At 43.5% G+C, this 19,541-nt stretch overlaps 1 protein-coding gene across 1 annotated transcript in view; it reads left to right on the top strand.

The window, feature by feature from the left end:
• SPEF1 (sperm flagellar 1) overlaps nt 1-19,541 on the top strand; it is an 85,842-nt gene that overhangs the window by 53,638 nt on the left and 12,663 nt on the right. Inside the window, exon 5 of the mRNA XM_030192552.1 lies at nt 11,159-11,231. Coding sequence (XP_030048412.1) covers nt 11,159-11,231 — 73 coding nt within the window. The remainder of the gene's footprint in view (nt 1-11,158; nt 11,232-19,541) is intronic.

Here is a 19,541-nt window from a genome sequence, read left to right as displayed (position 1 = left end):
TTCTGCACACAGTTTTTTTTAATTTGCAGAATTCTGTATTCTTGTATCTGTAATGTTTTTGTATTTTCAGTGATTGCAAGGTGCTGAGGAATAGCTTAGCCATATTGATTTTGTATATAGATTTTGGCATCTACATAAACCCCTGATGCAGGCATGCTTTGCAAAAAACAAAACAAACAAAAAACAACTACAGCCGTTCTTTTCATCATCCTTGTGCCCTTCTAATAAAGCTTTCATAACCATATTGGATTTCACAATCCTTTTCCCTTACTGGGCCATTACCACTCTCTTTTCATTTGTCCTTTAGTGTAATCACCCATCATGAAAGCTTGGCTGTCCATGCCCCAGACCTGACACTCCCAAGCTTTCTCTCTGCTCAGGCTCAACTTCTGCCTCCCTGTAGCCTCACTCTCCAGCTAGTTTGAATCCCCTTCCTAAGCTTGATCTCCCTCCCCTGACTCCTGGCTGGATCAATCTACAGTATTTTCCATGGTGGACATCCCCTAGCTTTCTTTCTCTCCATTCCCAGCAAGACTATCCAGTTCTCTCTGCCTCCCTCTTTTTCTCAACCCCCCTCTCTTCAAACACATACATATCCATAGCTCTCTTTCTCATATCCCCCTCAACACACACATACTTTCTAAAATCCCTTTCCCCCGCAAACACACAGACATCCATAGGTTTCCTTCTCCCCCAATGTTTCTATGTTTCTTAAGCATCCTCCCACTCCAATGGTCTCTTTGTGAAACAACAGCTCTCTCTCTCTCTCTCTCTTTCTCTCTCTCAATTCCTCTCCTCTCGGGTACACACCCCACCAGAGTTCTCTCTCAGTCCCCTCTCCCATGCACAACGCACAACACAATAGCTTTTTCTCAGTCCCCCCTAGCCAGCACTCTCACACCACCACAGCTCTCTCTTAAACCCACCTCCCCATATATACCTATATACCATTTTCCTGGTATCCAGCCATCAAAACCATTTAATAAGATAAAACCTAATACAGACCTAAAATATTCATAACTGAACCTGGGCTTCTATCCATCCTCCACACTCATTCTCTTACTGTGAGGGAACAAGAAAGCCTTAAGCTGTGTCCTACCTCTTCTATACCCTCTAGGGCAGTAGTTCCCAAACCTGGTCCTGGAGGCACCCCAGCCAGTCAGGTTTTCAGGATATCCATAATGAATATTCATAAAAGAGATTTGCATACACTGCCTCCACTGCATGTCAGTCTCTCTCATGAAGATTCATTGTGGATATCCTGAAAACCTGATTGGCAGGGGTGCCTCCAGGACCAAGTTTGGGAACCACTGATGTAGAGTGAGTTTTTCATGGGGGTAGTTAATAACAATAAATTAATTAATTAAATAAAACCAAACCATGCCAAGTTCTCTTCTGCCTTTAAACCCAGTTGCCGCTTATTACACAAGGTGGGCGCTGCCACTGAAAAGCTGCTAACCTGCCAAAATTTTCAAGTCATTGCCCACCTAGATAGACTATGTAGTAATGAGCCCTGTGACAAACGTAACACACTCTGGACTGTACGAGTTCAACTTATCCCTCAGCATTTTCTTCCTTTTTTAAAAACTTTTAACAGAAATTCTTTATTATTTTGTCAGAAAAGCCTCAATTACACACAGTCATATAAGAGCTTAATATAACAGGGCATCACATAAACCTTCTCTATACAATTGTTCATCTAGCTGACAAACTAAATGCAATTTATTTTCTTTCTTTTTTTTTTCCATTTAGCTATTAAAGGGTCCTTTTACTAAGCTGCAATAAGAAATGGCCTTAGCATGCCCTTAGGAAGGTTCTTCCCAAACGATAAGGCCCTTTTTACTGCAGCCATAAAAATGCCTTTTTTCAAATCTTTTCATTAATGGCCATTTGCTAATGTTGCCATTATGTCTCTAACATATGATTTAATTTTACTTTTTAATAGTGTATAATCTTTCATAATGTTGTTTTGTAATTTATATTTATGTTTTTAATGTATGTTTATATTTATTATATTTATTCATGTAGACCCATGAGGCAGGCACTTTGGCGCTGAAACACGGACCATGTCGGGTCCTTGATGTGAATATTCTGAATAAACTGCTCTTTGATATTATCTCCCTATTGGTTTGTACATTTGTCAACCTCTACTTTTGCTGTTTTGTTTTGATTTTCCGTGGAGGCTCCTCCTGTCTTTTTGGATTTGACCCCTACGGCAGGCCATTTTTGGCCAAAACATGAGTCGTGTCGGGTCTTTATGAAGATGTGGAGGGGCATAATCGAAAGGGATGCCCAAGTTTTGCTGAGGATGTGCTCGCAAAAGGTCCCGATGGAGGGGGGGGGGGGGGAACCCGTATTATCGAAACAAGATGGACGTCCATCTTTCGTTTTGATAATACGGTCGGGGACGCCCAAATCCTGAAATTTAGGTCATCCTTAGAGATGGTCGTCCCTAGACTTGGTTGTTTCTGATTTTCGGCGATAATGGAAACCAAGGACGGCCATCTCAGAAATGACCAAATGCAAGCCCCTTGGTTGTGGGAGGAGCCAGCATTCATAGTGCACTGGTCCCCCTGACATGCCAGGACACCAACCGGGCACCCTAGGGGGCACTGCAGTGGACTTCATAAATTGCTTCCAGGTACATAGCTCCCTTACCTTGTGTGTTGAGCCCCCCAAAACCCACTACCCACAACTGTATACCACTACCATAGCCCTTACGGGTGAAGGGGGCACCTAGATGTGGGTTTCTGGTGGGTTTTGGAGGGCTCACATTTACCACCACAAGTGTAACAGGTAGGAGGGGATGGGCCTGGGTCCGCCTGCATGAAGTGCACTACACCCACTAAAACTGCTCCAGGGACCTGCATATTGCTGTGATGGACCTGAGTATGACATCTGAGGCTGACATAGAGGCTGGCACAAAATATTTTTAAAGATTTTTTTGAGGATGGGAGGGGGTTAGTGACCACTGGGGGAGTAAGGGGAGGTGATCCCCGATTCTCTCTGGTGGTCATCTGGTCAGTTCGGGCACCTTTTTGTGCCTTAGTCGTAGGAGAAACAGGACCAGGTAAAGGCGTTCAAGTGCTCATCAGGGATGCCCTTTTTTTTCCATTATGGGTTGTGGATGTCCATGTGTTAGGCATGCCCAAGTCCCGCCTTCGCTACACCTTCGACATGCCCCCGTGAACTTTGGTCATCCCTGCGATGGAAAGCAGTTGGGGACGCCCAAAATCGGCTTTCAATTGTACTGATTTGGGCGACCCTGTGAGAAGGATGCCCATCTTCCGATCCGATTTGTGTCAAAAGATGGGCGTCCTTTTCTTTCGAAAATGAGCTTGATAGGGTCTTTGTGAAGAATTAAATAAAGTTGTTTTGGATACCAGTTGTGAGATATGTTTTTTGTTCTCCACTGTTGTGTGTTTGATGTGCTATAGATGTGGAGGATGTTTCTTCTGTGTTTTAGGTTGCCATTAGTGCACAGCCATTTTCAACAATTACTGAGTGAGCACTTATTACCATCTATTCTGTAGGCAGTCAGGGCTCACATGGTAAGCGTGTGATAACCAGTTATCACATGGTAATATAAATGTACTAACTGGTTAGTGCAGGAACACCCACTCTCCGCCCCTGATACGTCCCCTCAAAAAAAAAATATTTAGTGCACAATTAGTGCCTGTACATGGCAAACTAAATCAGAATGCTTTAGCTCATCCCATGTTAGGCCTTTTTTGCTGCATTAGCTCCTAACACAGCTTAGTAAAAATGTCTCTATATATAAGTCCTGTCTTCATGGCTCCACAGTATCCCAAAAGGTTGCCCCTGAATTGCTCCTTCACCACACAGATTGGACAGCTGTAGTCTTTACCTTTTGTAGGTGATGTGGACAAGAAACTAGTCAAGGCAATTCACTCTACCTGTGAAGCTATTTACATATATCTTTATGCTGTGGAGTGGAAGGCACTGGCTAAATTCTGTCTATTTGTCCTCTGCATCTCAATCAATTTTAAAGCCTACCTTTCTGTCCCGGACCATCAGGTGTACAGTCTGGGCTGCCTCAGAATTTACCATGTACGATACTGAGACATAAAGTAGAATCTCCATAACTGTTAAGTAGACTTCGGAGTTTAATCTTTTACCTCACCAATTTACCTGCCTCAACACATGCTTTGCTAGTGCCTGAGTTTCTTACCCATCTAAGCATTGGTCATTCCTTGCTTAGCACGGCTCAGGTTCTTTGTTCTTGTACAGTCTAAGGCTGCCTGGGAATTTTCCTTCTATTGTGTTCTCTTTCATGTTGTTTATTCATAGGGGAATGTAATGAAAGAGTAAATACATAAATAATTTCTTGACTGCACTGTCAAGAAATGAACTAATCTCTTTTCAGCATCTGATATTGAATACATGAATAAAGAAACAGACCTGGAAATGCTGCTTTGGAGGGAAAGGAGCTAATCTCATAGTCTTCTGCTTCAGCAACTGTGGAATGGGTTTCATTGCTGGGGGTGAAGAGGGAGAGGCTAGGATCTAGGAATATTTCTTTTTATATTGGGACTTGGGAGTTGGGCTTATTAAGAGAGGAATTTGCTAGCAGGTACATTTTATCTATGGGGACTTGTGTAAGGGTGTTAGTGGGTGTGGGATCCAGCCAGAGAGAACACTTTCAAATATTAGGAACTTGGTGGGAGGGATGGTGGGAGAGAAATCAGGATTACTTAACTGGTCAAAGGTAGGCCTGTTTCTTGCAGTTCCTAGTTTTGGCTTGCCACGTTACGCCTCAAGTGTTGAAAATTAGTGCTAGCTAGCTCTGGAATTTCATCAGCTAAATGTAGCAATTTAATGAAACTGAAGGTTTAAAGTACATAAGTATTGCCATACTGGGAAAGACCAAAGGTCCATCGAGCCCAGCATCCTGTTTCCAACAGTGGCCAATCCAGGTCACATATACCTGGCAAGATCCCAAAAATGTACAAAACATTTTATACTGCTTATCCCAGAAATAATGGATTTTCCCCAAGTCCATTTAATAACGGTCTATGGACTTTTCATTTAGGAAGCCGTCCAAACCTTTTTTAAACTCCGCTAAGCTAACCGCCTTTACCAGATTCTCTGGCAACGAATTCCAGAGTTTAATTACACGTTCAGTGAAGAAACATTTTCTCCGATTCGTTTTAAATTTACTACATTGTAGCTTCATCGCATGCCCCCTAGTCCTAGTATTTTTGGAAAGCGTGAACAGATGCTTCACATCTACCCGTTCAACTCCACTCATTATTTTATAGACCTCTATCATATCTTCCCTCAGCCGCCTTTTCTCCAAGCTGAAGAGCCCTAGTCGCTTTAGCCTTTCCTCATAGGGAAGTCGTCCCATCCCCTTTATCATTTTTGTCGACCTTCTCTGCACCTTTTCTAATTCCACTATATGTTTTTTGAGATGCGGCGACCAGAATTGAACACAATATTCGAGGTGCGGTCGCACCATGGAGCAATACAAAGGCATTATAACATCCTCAATTTTGTTTTCCATTCCTTTCCTAATAATACCTAACATTCTATTTGCTTTCTTAGTTGCAGCAGCACACTGAGCAGAAGGTTTCAACGTATCATCAACGATGACACCTAGATCCCTTTCTTGGTCTGTGACTCCTAACGTGGAACCTTGCATGACATAGCTATAATTTGGGTTCCTCTTTTCCACATGCATCACTTTGCACTTGCTCACATTAAACGTCATCTGCCATTTAGACGCCCAGTCTCCCAGTCTCGTAAGGTCCGCTTGTAATTTTTCACAATCCTCCCGCGATTCAATGACTTTGAATAACTTTGTGTCATCAGCAAATTTAATTATCTCACTAGTTACTCCCATCTCTAGGTAATTTATAAATATGTTAAAAAGCAGCGGTCCCACTACCTTTCTCTATTGAGAATACTGACCATTTAACCCTACTCTCTGTTTTCTATCTTTTAACCAGTTTTTAATCCACAATAGAACACTACCTCCTATCCCATGACTCTCCAATTTCCTCTGGAGTCTTTCATGAGGTACTTTGACAAAGCCAATGTCTGTCTCAAATACAGGCTAAGGACTTTCCACCAGGAATTTGTTCAAACCTTTTTTAAACCCAGATACGCTAACTGCTGTTACCACATTCTCCGGCAAAGAGTTCCAGAATTTAACTATCTGTTAAATGAAAAAATATTTCCTCCTATTTGTTTTAAAAGTATTTCCATGTAACTTCCTTGAATGTTCCCTAGTCTTTGTCTTTTGGAATGAGTCAAAAATTGATTTACTTCTACTTGTTTGACCTCAATCATATCTCCCCTCATCCGCCTCTTTTCCAAGCTGAAGAGGCCTAACCACTTTTGCCTTTCCTCATACAAGAGGAGTTCTATCCCCTTTATCATTTTGGTCACTCTTCTTTAAATCTTTTGTAATTCCACTATATCTTTTATGAGATACAGCGATCAGAACTGAATGCAGTACTCAAGGTGTGGTCTCACCATGGAGCGATACAGAGGCATTATAGTATTTTTGGTATTATACAGCATCCCTTTCCTAATAATTCCTAGCATCCTGTTTGCTTTTTTGGCTGCTGTCGCACACTGAGCAGAAGATTTCAGTGTATTATCTACAATGACACCTAGATCTTTTTCTTGAGTACTGATTTCTAAGGTAGACCCTAGCATCAGGTAACTACGATTTGGATTAATCTTCCCAATGTTTATCACCTTGCATTTATCCACATTAAATTTCATCTGCCATTTGGATGCCCAGTCTTCCAATTTCCTAAGGTCTTCCTGCAATATTTCACAGTATGCACGTGTTTTAACAACCTTGAATAGCTTTGTATCATCTGCAAATTTAATCACCTCACTCGTCGTTCCAATTTCCATATCATTTATATCAGTAATAAATATGTTAAATAGCACCGGTCCCAGTACTGATCCCTGCGGTACTCCGCTGTTCACACTCCTCCACTGAGAGAAATGACCATTTAACCCTACTCTCTGTTTTCTGTGTAATAACCAATTCCTAATCCACACCACAATACGTGCATATGGCATGGGGAAGTAATATGGGTGTGTTTTGGGGCAACAAGGGTGGAACAAAAAGATACAGATGTGTTCCGTATTTCAGAAGAGGAATGCATATGTCTGTGTACCAACATCAGTGTTGATATGTATACCTGCTCTTGGGGACATATAAGTTAGAGAAAGCTGCTCGTTTTGTGCACACTCCACTGGAGAGATTAGAATTGGTCTCCCCCTTAATCCTCCAAAGAGATTTCCCCTTCCTTCTCCCAAAAAGCTGATACTGACACAGGATTTTGGTGACTTGACAGCTTGGAAAACATAGACATGTATGTTTTCAAAATGGCTGACATACACCTGTATGTTCTTGCACAAACACGTGTGTGTTCTGAAATACCAACATTCATATGTATGTTCTGACACATACAAGTTTACATTGCCATGTTGATCCCATTGATATTTTAGGTGTTCATGATTATAATGATTACTAGTAAAAAAGGCCCGTTTCTGACACAAATGAAATGGGCGCTAGCAAGGTTTTCCTCGGAGTGTGTATGTTTGGGAGAGTGTATGTGAGAGTGAGTGTTTGAGAGTCAGAGTGAAAGTGTGAGTCCAATCCATGCTCCTCTGTCACCTGGCCCCTCCATTCATCCCTATCCAGCAATTCCCCTCTCTCCCTGAGGCCTGCCCTGCAATCCATATGCATCCATGGCCATCTGTCCCCTCCATTCATCCCTATCCAGCAATTCCCCTCTCCCTGAGTCCTGCCCTTCCAATCCATGCCCATCCATGCTCCTTTGTCACCTGGCCCCTCCATTCATCCCTATCCAGCAATTCCCCTCTCTCCCTGAGGCCTGCCCTGCAATCCATATCCATCCATGCCCATCTGTCCCCTCCATTCATCCCTATCCAGCAATTCCCCTCTCTCCCTGAGTCCTGCCCTCCCAATCCATGCCTATCCATGCTCCTCTGTCCCCTGCCCCCTCCATTCATCCCTTTCCAGCAATTGCCCTCTCTCCCTGAGCCCTGCCCTCCCAATCCATGGCCATCTATGCTCCTCTGTCCCCTGCCGCCTCCATTCATCCTTTTCCAGCAAGTCCCCTCTCTCCCTTCCATGACCCCCCCTCGCATCCATGCTCCTCTCTCTCCCATGTCCCAGCCTGGCCCGCCCTCTTCTCCCCCCCCCCCCCCTTCGCATCCATGCTGTCGTTTCTCCCCTGCCCTCCCGCTCCCATTGTTCTACTTTACTGGCCACCCTCTTCTCTCCCCCCAACATGCGTGTTTTTTTTTTTCTTGTTTTTAAATTTACCTCCGTGGCGGTTCCGGCAGCGAAGCGTCAGGGAAGGAGGCGGTGCTCCCGACGTCTAGATTTCCCTTCGCTGTGTTCCGCCTTCTTTTGACGTCATCCTTGACGTCAGAAGAAGGCGGAACACAGCGAAGGGAAGGCTAGACGTCGAGAGCGCCTCCTCCTTCCCTGACGCTTCGCTGCCGAGCGATGCGATTGGTTGAGTGTCATTGCTCCGCCCTCGACGTCATCACGTTTGACGCGTGGGCGGGGCAGACACAATGCGATCTCACCCCCTTCACTTTTAGAATGTTGTCTAAGAGAGGCTTCATTAGAACATTGGAGGTGCGTTTTATATAGAGAGATTATTATAAAATGAATATATAACCAATGCATATACGTTCATTCCTCATTGTATTTTAGAACAGACTCTTTGTTGGCAGATCCTGTTCTGAAATACTAGTGGAATTTGAGACAGCCCAACCAGAACATCTCAATTTCAATTTGTACATTGTTTCCAAAATCTGCTTCCACATGGAACCTTTTGTAAAATAAGTAGAAGGATGCTGACAAATGCATGTGTATTTGGTGGCAGGTATAGAAAGCTACATGTCCAGGAAAAGAGTTAGATCAGAAAAATTGCTGTCCTAACATTATCTGGATATTTATCTAAATAGTGGTTTGAAATATCGTGGTGGCCACTCTACCCAGATATTCAGTAAATCTGGGTAGCCAGATAGCAGCACTGTATATCCTTATTTAATATAACCAAGGTCTAACTTTATGTAAACCGCTTAGGTATAGGTGGTATATAAGTTGTGAAAATAAAGAAATAATAACTGCAGTGACTGAATATTGACATGCTACAATAAAACTAAAACATTATTAAAATATTTTAAAGTTTTGTTTCTTTCTAATTTTCTAACAGTTCATTTATTTTTTTGCTTGCAAAATTCTGTTAATGGAGCAAATTTAAAATAGCAAAGTATGCACTTTACCTCACTGTGACAGGGAGGGTAGGGTGGAGGGAGGGATTCATATGTTCTTTCTGTTCTCCCTCATTTTCTCTTCACAACATTCTTACTGTTTCTATTCCTGTACCCTCATTCCCTTCTATGATACCTCTCTGTATCATTCTTCTCATCCAGCTGCAGATGACTACTTCTTTGACTGCCCCCCTACCATGGGGAGGGATTTCTTCAATTCTCAAAAATCTCCTTTAATTCCCCTGGTCCCTGCACTGAAAGAATGAAACTGTTATCCCAAACTGTTTCTGTTGTGAGGGTCAAGGATTTCCAAAATGCTTTAAACCAAAAACATCAACCAGGGGCGTAGCCAGATAGCAGATTTTGGGTGGGCCTAGGCAAGAAGTGGGTGGGCACAAAGTGTTCTCCCCCCCCCCCCCAAAAAATATCTAAGCTGGTGGGAAAATGTTTCTCTCCACCTTGGCAGTCTGCAGCAGGCATGCGCTGAAAACTGAGCATTCACAGGTGCCAGTAACGTAGAGCACACCATTTTCATTACCATCAGGGGGAAGTCTTTAGCTGATAGAGCTTGGAATCCCCATCAGCTACTGTTAAACATGTGCTACTGTTGGGTGGGCCTGAGCCCTAAGTGGGTGGGCCCCAGCCCACCCAGACCCACCTGTGGCTACGCCACTGGCATCAACCTTTCAAAACTGCTAATTTATTTACAAAGAAAAGTGTTGTGACAAGATTGTGCAAAGCTTCTGGTTAATGAATATTGTAGTATTTTTATAACTGAAGGCAGGTTTTAAAGGAAGTGTATATGTTTCTCTGGGCAAATTTTTTTTTTTTGTTACATTTGTACCCCGCGCTATCCCACTCATGGCAGGCTCAATGCGGCTTACATGGGGCAATGGAGGGTTAAGTGACTTGCCCAGATTTGCGATAGTAAAACTATGCACATAATTCAGCTTTGAAAATTACCCCAAGAAATCTACATGCTTAGGTAGGCCCCTCTGTTCCTTTACAAGATAGGCTCCTACCGACACCCTGTTAATTCTAGGTGCCCCGGCATAGAATTGTCCCCTTTAGTGCATAAATACAAACCCCACCCTAACTCCACCCTCAGGAAAACTTCTTCAAACAACAGCTAACCTTACTCACATACAGACTGCAAGCACTTAGGTTTACCCACTTAGGAGTAGATTCTATATATCACGCCTAAAAAATCAGCGCTGAAAAAAATATTACTAGGTGTATTCTATAAGGTATGCCTAAATTTAGGTGTGCTTTATAGAATACGCCTAACGTTCCTCGCGGTTTATAGAATACACCGAGCGCCTGTCCATTTGACTGAATTTAGTTGCAAGCAGTAATGCCAAGTAAAACTTGATGTAAATGCTGACACATAAATTAGGCACTGATTTGGTGTTTTGTATAACAACGCGCATAGATTTTAGAAACGCCCACGACCTGCCCATTCCACGTCCATGACCACACCCCATTTTCAACTACGCGACTTAGAATTTACACGCATCATGTTACAGAATACGCTTTAGACAGTTTTGCATATAAATTCTAATTCATGCTCATTAGTGTCAATAATTGCTTTCTTAATTGGCAATTACTGCTTTTGATTGGCTTGTTAACTAAGTTGGGCATTCAAATCCAGAATATGCCTTGATTTGCATGCGCAACGTAAGTCACGCTATGCAGAATCTGGGAGTTATTGGGTGAGCAGTTTTATAACAGGCTGTATCTGTGGGTAAAGCACTGCTTTATGTGGAAATGTCTGAAATTTATCCTCTGCCTGGCTACAGATGTGTAACTGCTGTTTTATCTGCTGCTCTGACACTCAGTTTTTCATATTGCATAGGCTATCCTACAAAACAAAAAAATAACCCAACAGGCAACAGTGTAGATCATCCTTCAAAAGCTCATCATGTCAGGTAAGATCTTTTCTGGGATCAGACTTCTAGCTGGCATTCTTCAAAGAAACCATGATTGTTGATGAAAGGGTCAGTGTTTCTCAAAGAAGCTATTGAATCAGCACAGGGTGTCATTCTGGTTCTCAGGGGCTATCATCAGTGAATGTTCATGAGTATTACTTGCATTCCATTTATTTATGGCTTCTTTTACTAAGCCGTGCTAGCGATTCTTATTCGGCAAATGAGAGGACGCCCATAGGAATTGAATGGGCTTCCTCTCATTTGCCGTGCCTGGAATCACTAGAATGGCTTGGTATAGGAGACCCTTATTTATTTATGTGCTCATTTGTTCGTTTTATAGACTGATCCTCCCAGATAAGCTCCAAAGCAGTTTACAATCTACAACAAACATAAAGCATAATAAAAACATATTTAAAATATCCAAACAAGTTAACCATAAGCTGCTGTAAGCAACCATGATTTGCAAAGAAAGCAGGGTCTTTTTCAATTTAATTTCCAAGGGGAGCTGATTCCAAACAATAAGGCCTGTATAAAAGAAGGCTCACTGTCAGGTCACTATCAACCACACAGTCTCTGCCATGAGCATACTGGAGTATCAGGTCTATACATACAGCGCTCCTGAAGAATTTAATGACTTCAAATCAGGAGATCACGTGATGCCATAGGCAGAGAGGACGTCTTACTCTCTCTCCGGGGGTCCCGCGCCTTCAGGCCCTCATCTAGTATAAGTGAGTTTTGGAGACTCAAAATATGATATTTAATATCCCAGAACATGGGCAGATTTCTTACCTAACCGGAGATCTCAATGTCGGGGAAAAATAATAAAGTGGAGAAGGAGAAACTGCGATATGGAAGAGATAAAATGGCGGCAGAAGCCCCCGCGGTGCCTTCGTTCTATGACCAGCAGCTGCAACAAATCACAGAGGTGGTTGGGAGAGCCCTGAAGCCTTGCCTTGGCACGCTTGCGGATCAACTTACTAATGTTGAATCCCTTCTAGCAGAGACATCACAACAAACAGGAGACCTTGAACGGCGTATCTCCACAGTTGAGGACATAGGGGCCAGGACCGAGAAGGCGATTAACAGGCTGGAGAGCCAGGTACGTGAGTAGGCGGACAAGATTGAGGAGCTGGAAAATCGCTTGCAGTGTGGAAATTTACATATTGTAGATCTCCTAGAGAGTTTATCTGAGCGCCTGTTACCCACATTATTGGAAACCTGGCTTAAAGTGGAGATCACACTGTCTGATTGTGCGGGACCCTTATGTTTAGAGTAGGTCCACCAAATTGGATTGCAACAGGCAGGTCACCATATGCAACGCGTGGTTATCATTAAGCTTCATAATTATGTGCACAAAATGGAAATACTTCAAGGTTTTTGTCTAAAAAGAGATTCTTTGCAATATGAGGGGGAACTCATAAAAATGTTTCAGGATTTATCCGTGGCGCTACTAGAATGCAGAAGAAAATTTTCTCATTATGTTCTACTTTGCACGAGAAACAGATTAGATGTATGCTTTTGTACCCAGATATTCTTAAAATCTGCTTAGATAGCTGCTGGCAATCCTTTGATACATCCCAAGCTGCCCAAGATTGTCTCAACAAATCTCAAGGTGCAAAAGGAGCGCCTACTTGACTTTTGAATGCCTGCTGTGTTCTTATTTACTTGCTGCTTGTTACAATTTTCTGGTTTAAAGGACACCTACCTAGTATAGTTTATTAGTAGTGGGATCTAATTGGTATGTATTGCTGGGGAGAGGTGTTGGGGGCCCCATGTTTCAGGGTGATTCACTATTCCGCTACACTATGGTGTGGTGGGTTCTGTTTGGGGGTTTTTTTTTTGGGGGGGGGGGGGTTACAGGGAGCTGTTAGGGGGCAGAGAGGGGGAGGAATGAGGGAGGTTGGGTGAGAGGAGGGGAAGGAGTGGGGTGATTTGACAAATGGGTAGGATGGGGAAAGGTTTAGCTACTATCCCGGGTTCTATAATACAATTTTGGAATGCTTTTGGGAAGTTATTTGGGCTGCGTGCAGGAGTCTTCATAGGGGCATTGAAGATCTGGGGATCCCTGGGATGAAGGCTAGGCACCCTAGGGATAGATTAGCACAATACCATTGTTGGAGTTATCTAGGTTTACCCCAGCTCTGATGCAGTCTGATTGTCAGATAGCCTCCTGGAACAAGGGAGGTTTTACCTCCCCTATTAAACTCTCTAAGATTCTGAATTCTCTTAAGCGCCACCATGTGGACATTGCTTACCTTCAAGAGACTAGATTCACAGATAGTGAACATCAGAAATTGCAGTGGCAATGGGTGGGAGATGTTTTCTGTTCCTCCTCAAGCCATCATGGGGGGTGGCAGTCCTTTTCCATAAGCCACTTCCCTATAAGGCTGCACTATTGTTTAAGGACATACAATGCCATTACATGCTCTTGAGAGTATGGGTATAGGGGCAGGAGCTTTGTTTATTAACAGTGTATGGACCAACCCCATTTGATGCGTGTTTTTACTCTGACTTGTTGCATGAATTGGTGGTGGTTGGAGATCTAAATGTGGTGATGGACCCTGGTCTTGATCACTCTGGGAGTCAACGGATTGGGAATCGGGAAGACCGGTGGGCCAGGGCTCTACATAACTTTGCCACAGCATTGAACCTAGTGGAACTCTGGAGGTTCCTCCACCCTACTGATAGAGAATTCACACATCTCTCCAGGGCCCATGGGACCTACCCCTATTTAGATTACATTTTGGTATATCACTCCCTATTTTCTCTGATTAAATTGGTAGACGTGGTCCCTGGAGAGATCTCAGACCATTCCCTGGTGTGGGTGGACATGGAAACTGTGACACCATCTCGCTCTGGCAATGGCTGGTGCTTTCCAGCACACCTAGCCCATGATGCTGATTTTATTAAATATCTTTTTGACCGTTGTCAATATTATGCTTCTAACAATGTCCACTAACAAGAATCCCAGGGGAGAGACAACTCAAATGCACCATATAAAAAGTCAATCACAAAAATGTTAAAGAAAGCAGTATAAAAGATGCCTAAAGAGGAATCAAGTAATATTTCTTTATTTATTAGAAGGTTCAATAGAGAGTTCAATATAGGCTGCACTTGCAGCCGAGCATAACTTCTGTGAGTCAGGCTGCTCTATACATCATAAAACAATCTCCATATAGAACCCCCAATTTTTTTAACTTTAGTGTTTTAACCCAATGTGAAATTTGAATTGAAACAAAATTCAAGATGGAGGATCTGTTGAAAATTAGCACTGGTGTCCCTGGGGAAGATTTTTGAAACAGAAATTTCTGTAGGACGTTTGGAACTCACAGTGAAAGAGTGACAGAGTTGGAAGTTCAGATAAGTCTGCTCCTGTTTGTTTCTTAACCTCCAGTGCTCAGTTGTTGACTTTTGTTGAAGAAGTTGAAAGATGAAAGACTTAGATTCTAGGGAGAACACTTCACTCCTTTACTTAATGGATCCTGGTGGTATATGATGCCTATTGAGAATTTGTTTATTATTACATTTTGTGTCAACTCAAATTTCACATTGGGTTAAAACACTAAAAAAAAGAGACAGCCTTGTACCCGCTGTGGTAAAAGAGGGCCTCAACATGCATTAAAAACATGTGTTGACGTGCAGGCCCCCTTTTACCACAGCTTAAGGACCCCTTAAGCGGGTGTAAACATATGTAGCTTCATTTTACCTGTGATTTCTGCATGATCTGTACGAGTGTTTTATAAAGACACATAGGTGCATATGTGCCTTTCTAAATTAGGCTATCTATAGAAATCAAACAAATAAAACATGGAAAAGAAAATAAGATGATACCTTTTTTATTGGACATAACTTAATACATTTCTTGATTAGCTTTCGAAGGTCGCCCTTCTTCTTCAGATCGGAAATAAGCAAATGTGCTAGCTGACAGTGTATATAAGTGAAAGCATTCAAGCATTACTATGACAGTCTGACAGGGTGGGAGGATGGGGGTGGGTAGGAGGTATGCATGGGTACATCAAAGCATGTCATTGATATTCTAACAGGATGGGTGTGGATAGGTGAGGGGAGGGTGATCAACAGAGACATACAGCTTTATGGTTTATAATGGGCAAGGAACCCCAAACCCACCTCCCCGCTCCCCCCGTTTTCTATTTCTGTTGATGGCTCTCTCATTCTCCCTGTCTCCTCAGCTCGAAACCTTGGGGTCATCTTTGACTCTTCTCTCTCCTTCTCTGCTCATATCCAGCAGGACCGCCAAGACCTGTCGTTTCTTTCTTTACAACATCCGTAAAAATCCGCCCCTTTCTTTCCAAGCACTCTACCAAAAACCCTCATCCACACCCTTGTCACCTCTCGTTTAGACTACTGCAATCTGCTTCTTGCTGGCCTCCCACTTAGTCACCTCTCCCCTCTCCAGTCGGTTCAAAACTCTGCTGCCCGTCTCATCTTCCGCCAGGGTCGCTTACTCATACTACCCCCTCTCCTCAAGACCCTTCACTGGCTCCCTATCCGTTTTCGCATCCTGTTCAAACTTCTTCTACTAACCTATAAATGTATTCACTCTTGCTGCTCCCCAGTATCTCTCCACACTCGTCCTTCCCTACACCCCTTCCCGTGCACTCCGCTCCATGGATAAATCCTTCTTATCTGTTCCTTCTCCACTACTGCCAACTCCAGACTTCGCGCCTTCTGTCTCGCTGCACCCTACGCCTGGAATAAACTTCCTGAGCCCCTACGTCTTGCCCCATCCTTGGCCACCTTTAAATCTAGACTGAAAGCCCACCTCTTTAACATTGCTTTTGACTCGTAACCACTTGTAACCACTCGCCTCCACCTACCCTCCTCTCTTCCTTCCCGTTCACATTAATTGATTTGATTTGCTTACTTTATTTTTTGTCTATTAGATTGTAAGCTCTTTGAGCAGGGACTGTCTTTCTTCTATGTTTGTGCAGCGCTGCGTATGCCTTGTAGCGCTATAGAAATGCTAAATAGTAGTAAATAGTAGTAGTAATCCTTGTTAAGTCCTTTCTGTTGGGTGTTAAATTATTCAATCATTCTGACTTCAAAGGTCTTACATTCTTGTATGCATAGGCGCCCCGTATAAGAGGCTTGGGCTCGCCACTGCCCCGCCCCCCGCCGCCGCCGTACCTTTAAATATTACAGTTTTGCTGGAGTCGCGGGCAGCCGGCATTGAAGACATCGGCAGGCTTACGCCGGTTCCAGCAGCCTTCCCTTCCCTCGTTGCAAGTCGGATGATGGCTCCGCCCTCTTCTGACGTATTTCCTGTATCTACGAGGGTGGAGCCATCATCCGACTTGCAACGAGGGAAGGGAAGGCTGCTGGAACCAGCGTAAGCCTGCCGATGTCTTCAATGCCGGCTGCCCGCGACTCCAGCAAAACTATAATATTTAAAGGTACGGCAGGAAGGAAACAGGGCAGACGGGAGAGGAGGGTTGCTGCACATGGTGGAAGAAGGGGAGAGGAGGGTTGCTGGATGGAGGGAAGGGGAGAGGAGGGTTGCTGGACATGGTGGAAGAAGGGGAGAGGAGGGTTGCTGGATGGAGGGAAGGGGAGAGGAGGGTTGCTGGACATGGTGGAAGAAGGGGAGAGGAGGGTTGCTGGATGGGAGGGAAGGGGAGAGGAGGGTTGCTGAACATGGTGGAAGAAGGGGAGAGGAGGGTTGCTGGATGGAGGGAAGGGGAGAGGAGGGTTGCTGGACATGGTGGAAGAAGGGGAGAGGAGGGTTGCTGAATATGGTGGAAGACGGGGGAGAGGAGGGTTGCTGGATGGAGGGAAGGGGAGAGGAGGGTTGCTGGACATGGTGGAAGAAGGGGTGAGGAGAGGGCAGGGGAGAGGAGGGTTGCTGGATGGAGGGAAGGGGAGAGGAGGTTTGCTGGACATGGTGGAAGAAGGGGAGAGGGCAGGGGAGAGGAGAGTTGCTGGACATGGGTGGATGGAGGGGAGGGGAGGGGGAGAGGAGGGTTGCTGGACATGGAGGGGGAGGGAGGAGTGAGGAAGGAGATGAGATAACAGAAAAGGAAGAGAGTAGAAAAACTGCACATGGATGAAGAAAATAGGCAAAAGCTGGATCCACTGGACAGTCAAGTTTGCGGAGGACCCAGCTTTTACTTACAGATGTAGGACAAGAAATGAAGAAGAAAGGCGGAAAGTAAACAAATAAATGGAAAGGAAGCCCTGGAAACGGAGTTAAGAGGATAGCAGCAGAATCGGATACTGGGCCAGCACAATCAGAAAAACAAAGTCACCAGACAACAAAGGTAGAAAAGATCATTTTATTTTCATTATAGTGTTTGGAATATGTCCACTTTGAGAATTAGGTGTTCAACATTAAAAGTTTATTTACTTATTTATGACATTTTATCCCACATTAAACATGAATTAGGATGTTTTGTGGCTCTACATGAGAATTGTGATATTATGATCCCTTATTTCAATATTGTTGATGGTCTGCATTTTCCGTATGGATGGTATATTGGTGTATTAGGTTCTGCCCAGTGTAATATTTATGGTACAGTAAGGTTCAGAGTGTGTTTTTGCACAAAGTTGTGCATAGTGTTTTGCAGTTGAGCGATTGTGGTTAGTATATGCTTTGAGCAACCACTTTATTCTTTGACATATGATACATAGCTAATATCTAAATTTAATAAAAGGTATTAATTGTGACATTATTTTTTTTTTTCTGTGTGTGATCAGACAATTATGGATTTAAGCTCCACCCCTGGCCCCACCCCTAACCCCGCCCCCTTTAGCCTCCCCAAACAGTTGGGCCACCGACCGCCTATGCTTGTATGGTTTTAAAGTTACCTTTCAGGATTCTCACTGTGAAGTCACTGGTACAGTGTCCTGGTGCTGTAAAATGTTGACCAACAGGCGTGGTAACCCTACTGGCACCAGTATTGCTCATGTGATGTCTATGTAAATTGAATCTTGTCTTAAGCATCTGGCCTGTTTCTCCAATATAGCATCCTTCGTTACATTTTTTACACTGAATGATATATACCACATTGGAAGATGAGCAAGTGAAAGATCCCTTTATGTTGAATATCTTTCCTTTGTGGATGACTTTGGGGTCCTGTGAAATATTTTGGCATAGTTTGCAACTGGATAAATTACAGGGAAGTGTGCCCTTCTGTTCCTTTTCAGTCTGTGATGGAAGTTTACTTCTGATTAGCTTAAATTACTTAAATTAGGCTACAAATAGGCTTCTTCTCAGCCTTCACACATCAAATTACCCATATAATGCAGAAATCAAGAGTTTCCCATAAATGAATATTCATTGGAAAATATGAATTTGGTTAGGCATGGGGCAAATAATATGGAACAGCAAGGTATTGGGGTGCCTGAGCGCATCACCACAGTCCCAGTGCAGTTCAGTAGCAGACAAGTGCTGGGCTGTTGCTTGTTCTATGTGGACTGAGTCAATGGCAGGTAAGAAACCAGTTATCTTATGTTACTTTTGGGGCAATTCTATATATTGGCACCAAGACGTAGGTCAATTTGTAAAATTCTTTTCATCGTACAACTACCCGACGTGGCCACGTTTTGTCAAACGGCTGCATCAGGGGCTTTAAACACACTAACAAGGGATTTAAAAGGACTTCCCCCGTGTTAGAATCTGCGCATCCAAGACTTTTACAATCAGCTCTTGAATGGCAAGTAACAGCAAACTATGCTCTAAGGCAGCTCCGCACTTATATAGTAACATAGTAGATGACGGCAGAAAAAGACCTGCACGGTCCATCCAGTCTGCCCAACAAGATAAACTCATATGTGCTACTTTTTGTATATACCTTGATTTGTACCTGTCCTCTTCAGGGCACTTCTTCTCACAAGCTGATCTGCTTGTTGCTGTTGAGCTACTTGGCTGCAGATCACTGCCTCTCTGGTTGACTAAATCGTAGGAGCCACAATGGGGTGCACTTTAGCGCCACTTCTATAACCGTTTCTAGACATGCCTAAGCCTTTCTAGAATACTAACTCAAAGCAGCTGTGGCACGCCAAACGTTCGGCACACTAGTTTATGTCACATCAATAAGAGGGGTAAGTTTGTGCACCTGTGTGTGTCATACAACATGCACAACTGATAGTATTCTGGAAGGTGTGTGCATCACTTAGTGACATCCACATATATGCACCCTGCCCCCAGCAGTTGCATGCTAAGCGACTTACATGTGCCGGTTACAGAATAGCACCTAGCTCTTAAATGTGAGTAACTTTCAATTATTGGTGCCAATGACGTGCATAAGTGTTAGACTTCTGTAACATACAGCTTATAGAATAGCCACTTTT

This window comes from Microcaecilia unicolor, chromosome 2, assembly GCF_901765095.1.
Source record: "Microcaecilia unicolor chromosome 2, aMicUni1.1, whole genome shotgun sequence".
NCBI lineage: Eukaryota > Metazoa > Chordata > Amphibia > Gymnophiona > Siphonopidae > Microcaecilia > Microcaecilia unicolor.
This window is presented reverse-complemented; position numbering and strand designations above follow the sequence as displayed.